Source organism: Oryctolagus cuniculus, chromosome 13 (genome assembly GCF_051225735.1).
Source record: "Oryctolagus cuniculus isolate XC-2025 breed Fujian yellow rabbit chromosome 13, ASM5122573v1, whole genome shotgun sequence".
Lineage (NCBI taxonomy): Eukaryota > Metazoa > Chordata > Mammalia > Lagomorpha > Leporidae > Oryctolagus > Oryctolagus cuniculus.
The window spans coordinates 46651991-46665583 of NC_142879.1; the positions used below are offsets into that span (position 1 = coordinate 46651991).

At 41.8% G+C, this 13593-nt stretch overlaps 1 protein-coding gene across 2 annotated transcripts in view; it reads left to right on the forward strand.

Moving 5' to 3' along the window:
* PLXDC2 (plexin domain containing 2) overlaps nt 1–13593 on the forward strand; it is a 463255-nt gene that overhangs the window by 428751 nt on the left and 20911 nt on the right. Inside the window, exon 13 of one of the 2 annotated variants that reach the window (XM_051821437.3) lies at nt 9131–9291. The exons of the other annotated variant lie outside the window; for it this stretch is intronic. Within the exon in view, the coding sequence (XP_051677397.1) occupies nt 9131–9291 (161 nt within the window). The remainder of the gene's footprint in view (nt 1–9130; nt 9292–13593) is intronic. 2 annotated transcript variants of the gene reach the window in all.

Here is a 13593-nt window from a genome sequence, read left to right on the forward strand (position 1 = left end):
AGAACATCAAAGACTAGGGTGGCCATCCAGAGGCACACAAACATAAAAAAAATTACTATCTCCATCACCTAAAGGAATGCACGCTATCTTAGGAGGTCCAAAGGTTTTCATTAATTTTCAGCATATAGTCAAACACCAAACAACTTGAAATTCATTGAATATTCTGTGGTGTTCAAAAGAAGCTCCTCACAGGTAACTGACGGAGCATTGATTCTGTTTAGATGACTTATGAGACCTCAGAAACTGGACTTTAGTTTTTCAAATAGGCTACAGGTTCTATCTCCCATGTCCCAGCTACTGCTTGGGACAGCATGCTTCCCTGGGGTGGGTATGCAGCGCAAGTGCATGTGAGAATAACCTTGATCTTCCCCCTGGAAGCTCTTCACTGAGATGCCCTTGCTGTCCTTCTCTGTGCCCTTTAGCTTCAGTGAAAGAAAGAAGTCCCCATCTCCATGAGTAATTTTTTTTTTTTTTTGACAGAGTAGACAGTGAGAGAGAGAGAGACAGAGAGAAAGGTCTTCCTTTTGCCATTAGTTCACCCTCCAATGGCCGCTGCAGCTGGCGCGCCGCGGCCAGCGCACCGCGCTGATCCGATGGCGGGAGCCAGGTACTTATCCTGGTCTCCCATGGGGTGCAGGGCCCAAGCACTTGGGTCATCCTCCACTGTACTCCTGGGCCACAGCAGAGAGCTGGCCTGGAAGAGGGGCAACCGGGACAGAATCCAGCGCCCCGAACGGGACTAGAACCCAGTGTGCGGGCGCCGCAAGGCAGAGGATTAGCCTAGTGAGCTGCGGCGCCGGCCCTCTATGAGTAATTTTCAAGAAAGCCTTGTATTGTCCTGGTATTATAGCCATGACTGAGGAAAATGAGGGTATTAATCAATAGAATAATAGCTATTATTAATACTAATACTTATGGAACTGATGTAATGAAGTACAATAACCAATAGAAATGACTGCTTGTAGCAGTCATTTCACTGAGCATTTGCTGTATCTTAGGCATACTGCCAAGCTCTTTTCTAAGATAAGAGAGATCGTCTCATATCTGCACAACCATTAAGAGATAGGTATGACCTTTCTACCCATTTTGCGGACAAGAAAACAGGATTAGAGGTGTGGCAATATGAGATCCAAAGTTATCCTTAGAAGCTCTAAGAATTCCATGTTAGCTCAGTGGATGGACATACATCTGTCTTTCCACACTGACAGATAGGAACAAGATGAGAAAGAATCTTCTTCATTTTCCAAAACCTTGATTTATTGGATAGAATAGTAAATATTCATTGAGGCTATGCATGTAAATGATCTGTCTTAATGTAAATGACTTTCTTCTGAAATTAATGGGATTAGTTGGCATAAAAAGTCACTTTGTTTTATACTCCCAGACTCAGAAAGTACTTTGACAATATTATTTTTGGTATTCCATTGTGAATATACCTATTAGGAAAACTCTAGTAACTTGTGTCTCTAATTAAAAATCCTAGTGTCTTAACCACGCAAGGGTTTGGCATGGAATTAAAGATAAGTCTTTCCATGAAACCCTTTCGTTTCATTCGTGGCTGAAAAATTTAGGTACTAAGATTTCCTTGTGGATTTTTTTGTAAAGTGGAGACTTCTTTTTCAAAAATAATTATAAATGTATTTTTAAATAGCAAAAGATGACTTGGTAAAGAAAGTTGATGTTAGAAGAACTTAACTTTTTTTTTAAGATGTTATTTATTTATTTGAGAGGTACAGTTATTGAAAGAGAAAGACAGAGAGACAAGTCTTCCATCCATTCATTTGCTCCTCAAATGGCCACAACTGCTGGAGCTGAGCTGATCCAAAGCCAGGAGTCAGGAGCTTCTTCGGGGTCTTCAATGCAGGTGCAGGGCCTAAGCACTTGGGCCATCTTCCACTGCCTTCCCAGGCCATACCAGAGAGCTGGATCAGAAGAGGTGCAGCCAGGACACAAGCTGATGCGGACATGGGATGCCAGCGCCACAAGCGGAGGCTTAGACTACTGCACCATGACACTGGCCCCCAGAAGTTAACTCTTAACCAAGGTCTTTCTTGCTGAAAATATTACAGGGTTAAGTACCTATAAGAAATGAAAAGTGATAATGGATTATTCCAAAGATTTACTTTTGGTCTTACAGAAGCTGTAATATGTCAAGTCCATCATTGTATGTGCTTTCTCAGACACATGCGTAGCAGCACCAGTCGCTTAATGAGACTAGGAGCAGACTCTCATGTGGTGGCTGCTACCCCAAGAATGGACTCAGGGATTTTTCCTACTACGATTTCACAGAAATGTTTTTTAGGTTCATTTTTGCTACGATAAGAGGTAATGGATTATTGTTTAAAAAAGGGTTGTCATACGCTAAGCTCTTTCAGCACAGAATGCTTTGTATATTTCCCTGAATGAAATTTCACAGCTGCCCTGTCATAGCACTGACTGTGAAGGGAAGCTGGGCCAGCCGCCCTGCCAGCCTCTGTTCCACTATACAGAATGCGCTTAGATGAGTGATACACCCCGTCTGATATCTGCTCACAGGACTTACCCAGATCCCTTCTGTGGCAATGTCATAATGTGAATTGTGGGCACATTGTCACAAGGGTACGTATTGTAAATTACATTTACCATATATGTAATTTCAAGACTCTCAAATAACATTGAGAGACTGGTAAACATCCAAAAGAATAGTAACACCATAATTATGAAAATGAAAGAATTAGGAGAATTATTAAAAAGTAGAAAATGCACAAAATTCCAGCAGAAACTCTGAATGAAGTAAAAATAATGATCATCCACATATTGAGTCAAATAGCTAAGAGGGAAAATATGTGATCTATAAAATGAAATCAATTGCAAGGAGAATTTCCAAGGAAAATCAATTTATTTAAAATTTTTATCACTTGATTTTCTTCCATAACATACTTTCGTTTATAAATGGGTTTGATATTCACAGAGAAAGTCTTGTGTCTGTGTGTTTGTGTGTTTAATACGAAAGCAGAACACCAGCATTTTAAGCATTTATAGTTTAAATTCATTCTGAAGCTTTAAAAAAAGAACATTCTGGCATGGTCTATGGACAGTTATGAATTTTGAACAAATCTGTGTGAGACTTTGTCCAACCCGTCAGCTTCTCGGTCTCCCAAAGGATATTAATGCATTATGGAATTTATGGGCTGTAGTGTCTCATTTTTAGGCCAGGAGAAGAGTTAGTTCTCAAATGAATAGAATTTCAGACATGGAATAGTTCTCTTTTAGATTCACTTTATTCCTAGACTTTAATTATTGGCAAGATATAATAGTAAGCACAGATCATCGTAGCAATGTATTTTTTTATTTTTTTGACAGGCAGAGTGGACAGTGAGAGAGAGAGACAGAGAGAAAGGTCTTCCTTTGCCGTTGGTTCACCCTCCAATGGCCGCCGTGGCCGGCATGCTGCGGCCGGCGCACCGCACTGATCCAATGGCAGGAGCCAGGAGCCAGGTGCTTTTCCTGGTCTCCCATGGGGTGCAGGGCCCAAGGACTTGGGCCATCCTCCACTGCACTCCCTGGCCACAGCAGAGAGCTGGCCTGGAAGAGGGGCAACCGGGACAGAATCGGGCGCCCCAACCGGGACTAGAACCCGGTGTGCCGGCGCCGCAAGGCGGAGGATTAGCCTAGTGAGCCACGGCACCGGCCCGTAGCAATGTATTAAACTATTTTACCACATAGGAGAATATATACTATCAATGCTGCATACGTGTGGAACCAAGAGACATGGTGTTTTCAATCAATGCTACACTTCAAAGAAATGACTTTAAATTTCTTCCTGAGTCTTCCTCTCTTCTTTTTCCTCCTGCCTTCTTTCTTTTCATCTTTCCTCCTGTGGGTTTGTTCTGTCATGAACTTTTCATGGAATGCAGCAAAATAAACACTTGGACATGAGGTCTTGAATTTTTCTACTGTACCTTTAATGCCTTTTAGAACTCTGTTATTTTTGCTATATGGTCGCTAAAACTTTCCTCAAAAACAGCAAAATGTTTTGATGGATCTGACAATTCTTGCAGTCGAAATCTCTGTGTCTAAATATTGATCTCCGTTATATAACGTATTTAAAAGCAGACACTACACAAGTCGCTTGGTGGATGAGAGTGTATTACCTTTAATACCATTGATTTCCTGCACATCAATTATGTTTTTGAACATATATCTCTGAGTGAATGAAAGGCCTTTACTCTGTAGACTTTGAAAATGCATTTCTATACCTTAGCCTTGGGCTGGGGCATTCCATGTTATATAGTGGTATATTGCCTTTTATCATTAATTCCCCTTTAATAAACACAATGTAAGGCTACACAAAGACAGATGCTCAAATTCTCCTGCGTATGGCCGTGTATGGATGGAAAGGATTGTTTGGCGTTTGCTCAGTTTGGACGTGAATGACATCTCGTCTGGATGATTATCATCGTCTGGTCGAAATTTGGCCTAGTGATTAAGCTGCCAACTGAGACTCCCACTTCCCACATCAGAGCCTGGAGTTGAGTCCCAGCTCTGCTCCCCATTCCAGATTCCCGTTAATGCAGACCCTAGGAGGCAGCAAAGATGGCTAAAGTAGATGCATTCCTGCCACCTACATGGGAGCCCTGGATTGGGTTTTCAACTCCTGGTTTTGATCTAGCCCAGCCCAGGCCACTGCAGGTATTCGGGGCGTGAACCACTGGATTAAAGTCACACTCTATCTCGACTTCTCAATTAATTCATAATTTTATATTATCAAAAATGTTATAAAAGGCTTATTTGGCAAGTAACAAATTATTCTCCACAAATTGTATTACATATGACCATGGTGAAAATAGCACTGCAAACGCAAATTTTAAAGGAGAGATAATCAACTAAATCATTATTGGATGTATTAGTAATAACTGTGAGATAAACATTCATGTTTAATTAAAGGTAATGAGTGAGATTTACCCCATTCAAGGTGCAAATCTGGTCTTGATTTTATGTACCAAAGACTAGCAATCTACACCCTGCAAGTCAAGGACGAGCTTGGTTCTGAAAAGGGCTCTTGAACAAAACACGTCTCTTGCTCCGATCTTCCTTCCCAGGGAGGGTGCCCTTCACCTGCTGCCTCAACAGAGAAGTGTAGTGGAAAGTGGATATGCTGCCTGTGAAAAACTTACAGACCTCAGAAATAGAACCAGATGCTGGCTGGCTGGCTCGCTGGCTGGACGGATGGATGGATGGATAAGGGAGGAAAGGAGAGAGACAGAGATGGACAGGGAGAAGGAAGGAGATATGGTGGGTAGGATGGATGGAACTACACATGGAATTTGAAGAAAACATCAAACCTTCCTTTTTGGTTCAAGCAGATATTTTTGCCACATTTTCCCAAGGCAGCATTTTAAATTAATCCTGTTATCCCATGAAAGTTATGTGTCATAGTCTTGTAAAAATAAGAAAAATGGCCAAAGTCATAGAATGCAGTGATACAAGCATACTTAAGATTGAGGCCAGACTTTTAAAAGCAACTAATGTGAAGGGCAAAAACATACTTTATGAGGTGTCATGAGTCTGACGGTATAATTTACCTTCATCTACCTCTTATAAGAAATACAATAACAATATAATAGTTTAGTGTTAGGTGTTTATTACATGCCAGGTACTCTCTAAAGACCTTTATAAGTATTACATATTGAATTCTCATAGCCATGCTCTGGGGTAATTACTGTTATTGACCGTGTGGTGGAGATAAAGTAACTGAAGACCAGACTGATGAAGTCATGTATTATCACCTCATTTGATTTTTATTGGAGCAGTGGTCATTGCAACAGCTGAAACCAGTTTGCAGTAGGCTTTTTTTTTTTTTTTTGCTTCCTCCCTCTTTGCCCCCGCCCCCCAACAAACACAGATCTGAGTGTCGGTGGGCAGATGCTCACCTAAGCCATAGTTCCAGAGAAGAGATAGGACAGACATGGCCTCTGCCCTGTTGGAGGCACTATGTTAATTCTTGAACCATCTTTTAGATTGATTTTCTTTTCCTTGAAATTACCATGTTCTTTTCAGAATTCTTTGCCGGAAGAACTCAGGACATGAAATAAGTAGAAATCACAGTGCCTTACAGCTTAGTTTTAATTAAGGAGGTCTTGAAGTTTGGAGTTCAGACTCTGACACCATACTGCTTGTGTCCCCAGTTCACCTTAGCACACTAAGTCCAAAGTTCTCAATTCCACAGCTATTTCAGTGGCATAATATTTATTTCAGAGTTACCATAAATGGCATATTTATTGCTCATTTTAAGTTTGTATAAGTGTCCAATAGTAGAACAATGAGACATAATGAGTTAGTACATTTGCAGTCTTAGCACTGGCCTTAATTTCCTTCTGCCTTGGTTTCCTCTATCAAAAGGCATAATAGTAATACCTGTCTCTTAAGAGTTGTTGATTTGATTATTCCAAGCAATACAGATATACCTGGTACATTGTAAATGAATTGATATCATGAGTTACTCTTTGAAGATGATATATTTTTTTTTTTTTTGGACAGGCAGAGTGGACAGTGAGAGAGAGAGACAGAGAGAAAGGTCTTCCTTTGCCGTTGGTTCACCCTCCAATGGCCGCCGCGGTTGGCGCGCTGCGGCCGGCGCACCGCGCTGATCCGATGGCAGGAGCCAGGAGCCAGGTGCTTTTCCTGGTCTCCCATGGGGTGCAGGGCCCAAGCACCTGGGCCATCCTCCACTGCACTCCCTGGCCACAGCAGAGGGCTGGCCTGGAAGAGGGGCAACCGGGACAGAATCCGGCGCCCCGACCGGGACTAGAACCCGGTGTGCCGGCGCCACTAGGCGGAGGATTAGCCTAGTGAGCCGCGGCGCCGGCCTGAAGATGATATTTTTCACTAATGAATTTCTGTTATGTAATGGAAGTCTAGGATTTTGTCTATACTAGATCTGGAGAAGGATTACTGAACACCAGCCATGAGTTTCAAGCAAAATAAAAGTAACAAATTTAAAGGATGTGTAGGAAAAATTAAGAAGTCATACTTGTTACTGTGTCTGGAATGTCGTAAGTTCATGTGGCACATCTTTTCTGATAGGCAGTCATGTTTGGTTTTTATGAACAAAATGCTTTAAAAAAAGAAAGAAATCAGTGCCTATTAAATAAGATTTAATAGACCAGAAAATGTGTAAAACAGAGACAAAGGGTAAAAATCACAAAGAAGCAAATTGGCAGTGAGAGGATTGGGAACCACTCTTCTGGAACTTCTGTGGGCCTTAGAGAATTATCTAATAATTCAGAAATAGCAATCATACTATATACTAAGATACAGTTACTGTGATATATAATTAGGGAGACCTCTAAATGAGTGATCATGAAAGATTGCAGAATTTTAGAACAGAGGAATTTAGAGATTTGTTTTATTTGGTTGATTGACTGTGGGTTGGATAGTTAAGACTTTAGAAATTCCTCTATTTCATAACTCTTTGAAAATATTATTACAGTGGAAAACATCTTCCTAAAAGCTAGAGAAAATGATACTGGTATATAGCATAGCAGAATATTTTTCTGTGCTGTGGCTTCCCTTTTATATGATATAAGCTATCTGAGTCACTCAGCATTCATCTGCTATGCTTTTTAAGATTTCTGTATCCTATTTATTTGAAAGACAGAGTGACAGAGAGAGGGAGAGAGAGAGAAAGAGTGATAGCGAGAGAGAGCTCTTCCATCCTCTGGTTCACTCCTAAAATGCCTGTAATAGCCAGGGCTGGACCAAGCAGAAGATAGGAACCAGGAACTCCATCCAGGTCTCCTATGGGAGTGGCAGAAACTCAAGCACCTGAGCTGTCAACCAGTGCTTCCCTAGCACATTAGCAGGGAGCTAGATCAGAAGTGAAACAGTCAGACCTCGAAACAGCGCTTCAATAGGAAATGTGGACATCCCAAATGACAGCTTAACCTGCTGTGCCACAATGCCCACCCCCATCTGCTTTCTTTTTAGCTTTTTTTTTATATTTATTTATTTATTTATTTATTTGAAAGTCAGGCTGACAGGAGAGAGAGCATGTGCAAATCTACCCACCAGTTCATTTCCTAAATGGCTGCAATGGCCAGGTTGATCCAAGCTAAAGCCAGAAGCCTAGAACTCCATCCAGGTCTCCCACGTAGGTGGCAGGAGCCCAAATACTTGGGTCATCCTCTGTCTGCTGCTTTCCCAGGTACATTAGCAAGGAACTGGATCAGAAGTGGAGCACCCAGGACTCGAACTGGTGCTCTGATACAGGTTGCTGGCATCACGAGTGGCAGCTTAAGCTACTGTGCCACAACACCAGCCCCTAACTAAACTTTTTTATTAATGACTTCAATCTAAGATTTTTAATGCTATCTATTTTTTATCTATTTGAAAAGGAGAGAGAGATATCAAGAGAGATCCTCCATCGCCAGGTTCACTCCCTAAATGCCTACAACAGTCGAGACTGGAACAGACGGAACCAGGGTCTTCCATGTGGGTTGTAGGACCCAATTATCCAGTTACTTCCAGGATGGGCATTAGCAGGAAGCTGGAATTGGGAGTTGAGCAAGCTCTCAAACCCATGCGCTATGACATGAGATGTAGACATCCCAAGTAGCATGTTAACTGTCATGCCAAACGACACCTCCCCTGCCTGCCCCTACTACACTTTTAAAGAGCATTTCAGTTTAAAAAGATTTGGAAAATTTGTTTTGAGTGCATACACAGACGTCCTAAACATGCCTATATACACCAAAAGGTATCTGATACTCTTCAGTTTAACCCCACCACCACCACCCGCTGAGTGAGAGGGTAGTTTTCAAAACATAATTTTTTCCTGCAAATAATTTGATTGGTTTAATCAGAAAACATTAAGTTTAGTGTGTAGGTAGAGTTTGAGCTTCTTCCATAGTACTTTTAGAGTAAGGGCTATTCATTTTGGTTATTGGTCTAGAAATGAAAACGCAGTTATAAGAGTATTTTTATTCATTAACACTATAGGGCTTTCATTGCCCAAGTGAAGAGCACCTCGCTCCTACAACTGGTGCGTAGAGAAGCAGCATTGTACAATGAGTGGTATTTTATTACTGTTACTGAAAATGCTAAGTGAAGGCACCCACCGCAAGGCCTGACGGCTGGGATGTTCTTTCAGCCTCCACAGATGACAGCGCGGCCGAGAAGAAAGGGGGGAGCCTTCACGCCGGCCTCATTGTGGGGATCCTCATCCTGGTGCTCATCATAGCTGCAGCCGTTCTCGTGACAGTCTACATGTATCACCACCCAACATCAGCTGCCAGCATCTTCTTCATTGAGGTAGGCATCCAGCGCAGCACATCAAAGCCGTGCCACTTGACAAACGGCATCCCTGGGCTAAGGCCACCTGTAGTCCATATTGAGCATGTGGCGTTGTCCGTTTCTAGCTGGCTGAGCTCACACGTGCACGTACACACACGTGCGTACATTTACTTAGATTGCTTTCATGTGATGAGTTCCGTTACCTTCTCTGAAGAAATAAGTTGTCTTGCCTCTTACAGATCAGAAAAATAGGAACCATATTTTTGTCCTCTTATACCAAGTTTGTTAACCAGCTGGTCTCCTGATCATGGGAGGAAATTCTGCATATCCTGTAGGCGGGAGGATTATTATTATTATTAACCAATAATTTCTGATTGAATATTCCATAGGTGCATAAAACAGTGTAATAGGCCTGCTCTCAAAATGCTCACAATTTGTTTAGAAAAACATAGGCCTCTCACTACAAAATGACAGATGACAAAATAAGGTGCAGGTATATGCCATAACCATTTCATGTAATATTTGCTTATTTTTATTCTGATGTGTAAATGCATATACCCACACACACATATGCAGGGAGAGAGTGCCATGCGGGACTGGTGTTGTGTTCTCATGTACAGAATGTTGAATTGCCCCGGTATCCAGGAGCAGCACTGTGAGGAGTCAGAGCCAAACCCTGGTCTCTAGAAAGTAGAAACAGGCAGCCTGGGACCCCTGACAACAGACAGTATCGCCAAGTCACCTGTCCCCCAAAAGGCTGGGTTTCTGAGCCCCCACTGCTTGTAGCTTTCACTCTAACATTTCAATGAGCCATTCCTCTTCCAAAACCAAATAATACTAGAGTAACAAAGGAAATCTTCCCTTGCACTGTTTCAACTGTGTAAGAGTTTAATTCTGATTTATTGTATGATGCACATAAAGGTTCCTTGGAATTGTGTTCACTTGCTGAATAATAAATTGTAATGCCTTTTAAACTGTGGAGTTAAATTACCTTTGCCCCCAAAATAGGGAGGGATAAATGCAAATCAATGAAACAATTGCTCCAAAGGTCGATAATGACTGTCTACTGTCTGTAGACGCAAGGGCAACTTCCTTGTGTGGGAACTAAGACCTTGGCAATCTGCATCTTATCGGTCATTTTCTGTCGGTCCCATGGCTTCCCAACCTGGAATTGGTGCTGTTGTCAAATTTTACCCTTTGCTCTTCTCCATGTATACCCTAAACACTCCCTGAAGACATTGTTTCTTCTATTCCCCACATCCAAAAAGCCCTCCTCTCCCACCCCAGATCTTCAGTTGAGGAATCAAACAGATGCCATGTACCCCATAAGGTTCCCAAGCTGGAGATGATATATTCTCTCTCTCTCTCTCTCTCTCTCTCTCTCTCCTCTGAAACAACTCTATCTGTAGTAATACACCCATGCCTCGCTCTGGCATTTGCTTTTCTGTTTTGCAATAAAGGTACACCTGTACACGATTCATTCCATCGTACCTGAAGTCCCTTAAGATCTAGATTACACAACTTAAGTTTCTTTCGAAACAATTGGTATTCTATCACCATTTCCTGGGAAAAATGCATAACAAATATCCTAGGACATTTCAGATTTCCAGGGAAATATCATTTAAGGCCTATTCCAGAAAAAGCACTCTTGTTTAATATCATAGTAGCTGGAAAATGATCAGGCGGAGCATTTAGTTGAAACTCTGCTATTAAGCTGTGTTAATGTGCTCGATTTTCATGACAGAAAGCAGGCAGCTTTCCTAGGGTCATGTGGCCATTTCTCAAAAAGCTGACAAGTGACAGGCGGGAAAGCCTCAGTGACCACCAGCCATCAGACTGTCGCTGCCACTGTCACCCCACACATGCCTAAGCCTTATTTAATAATACACTTTGCCTTCTATTTTCTGACATTGTGAAAAAGAGGATACTGTGAAGTAACTGACGGTGACGGTATCGGCAGCAGATCGTCCCGCCTGAAGGATCGGGTTAAGGCCCCTTCTGTGTGACTGCACAGTGAGCCTGCGGAAGAGCAGGAGTTTTGTTTCTGCGCTTGCTGTTTTGAACGCGTCACATTATTTTATAATTAGAGGATTATGGATCTACACAGGGACGAGGTGGTATGCACCCTCACGTGTATTTATGGAAAGTTACAACTTAAAAGGAAGCTTAGAGAGAATTTAATCCTTTGCCTTCTTAACACGAAGAGAGGCTGTGGCTCAGAGGGAGGAAGGACTTCACCAAGGTCAGCCAGCCTCGATTCCCAGTGCAACTCTCATCTGTCCACACTGCAGGAGCAGAATCATTCTGCACGTGCCTCACTTTCCTCCTCTCTGCCTTTTTCTTCGCTGTCAATTGCCAGGATTGAGTGATATCACTACCTCTCCAGCATCCTGCTGTGGATGGTTTCCAGAAAATGGCGATCAGTACTGTACTCTTTCCAAAGCTCACCAGTGTTTGCCAACTCGAAACACAGATCCATGGAGACCCCTCAGGTTGTGACATGCCAAACCTATGAATGTGGGGATTTGTAAATGGCCCACTAAATCAAATTACTGATGCATAATTAAAGCAGTAGACTATAACAGTATTGTTTACGTTGTACTTTATGTTCCGTATTCTTCTGCAGTCTACTTTTAAGTGAAATAGAAGTGTTTTTCCCATTATGAAAATGATGTCACTCAATATAGAAAATCAGGTCACTGCAGGAAAATGATTGCCACCCTAGCATATACAATCATTATTAATATTTTAATTTTCTTCTGCAATTGTTACATGTGTAATTTGATGTTTGCCCCAATTTCATTAAAAGACAAATGATATCCTTTTTCTTAAAAAATGACATTTCTATTTTATTATGAACTCTTGGAAAATGTCTTTTTAATGCTGTCTACTGTCTCATTCAACATATCCTTTGATAGCTTTATGTCAATTGCATCTTATGCTATTAAGTGGTAATCCAGAAAGTGTGAGAGGCTAACAGGTGCCTAGAAGTCAAAAAGAACCTTATTGCACCTAATTTAAGACAATGTGGTTTTTCCTTTTGCTGCTGTAACTAATGATCACAAATCTGTAGCTTAAAAATAGCACGCAGACTATCTAGAGGTCAAAATCAGTCTCGCCAGGCTAAGTGAAGGTGTCAGCTGGGCTAGTTCCTACTGGAGGTTCCAGGAGAATCCTGTCCTTGCTATTTGCAGCTTCTAGAAGCTGCCTACATTCCCTGGCTCGTGGTCCCTTCTTGTGTCACTCCCACCTCTTTCCATCATGAAGAGTTTGTTAATAATCCTTATATCTGAACTTGCAATTTAATAATAAGTGGTATTATCATCAACATCATCTTATCATTTAGGATTTTTTATGTAACTCTGGATATATATTTGTGAAAAAAACTTAATAAATAAATAAGACTGCTCTCCAAAGTATTTAATGGTCTTGGAGGGAAAAAATGGTTTTAGCACCTTAAATGATCCATACTGGTTTGAATTAGAAGTTCTAAGATGGTTTTCGCAATAAAACCTGTACCTGACAGTCCACAAACCAGTCATTGTTCATATCGTGCTTCAAAAATTCTTGCCATTCCTGGGGGACCAAAACATCTGCCTTTAGTAGAAGTGCCCAGTGCTTTCTATCAGCAAAATCATAGGATAACAGAGCAATAAACAGCCTCAGTGTGCATTTAACCTAGTGACTCTGTCACTCTTCCAAAATCAAATATATGAACTCCTCAACTGCATACCACAAGGCCATTTCCTTGAGGTTTTTGTTTTTTCTTAAAAAGTCTATGATTTTTGCTATATTCTATAGTATAGACATGTATGTTAAATGGAAAAAGAAAAGATTCTGTGATTCTTCAACCAATATTAAGACTCCCCAAGACAGTTCTTTTCTCTTCTGTAACTTGGTATGTCTCTGGCAGCCAGTTCTATAAAATAAAATCCAGGTAAATATTCAAACCAGCAGAGACCTCTGTTCCTGCAGCCTGAGAGGGGAGCATTCTTCTTCCCCGTTGGTTGGAGTCCAGTCCGATATACAAACGCAGACTCTGGCTGGTGAAGCACTGCTCAGGGCACGCGCCACCGAATGAGCGAGCCAAGACCTCACCTGGGGCTCCTCGTCCTGCTCCTGCAGCCTGTGCTGCCACAGCAGCAGCTGCGGCCCAAGAGTCTTTAGAGCAGTGTGCCATCCAGGGGACTCCGCATCCTGACAAATACTTGTGGATAACAAGGACTCACGGAGAATAGGACTAAAGGAGTATAGACAGCTGTGGCCCTCAACTTTTCCTGGCTATCGTAGTAGCACCAGGAAAGAAACCATAGAAAACAA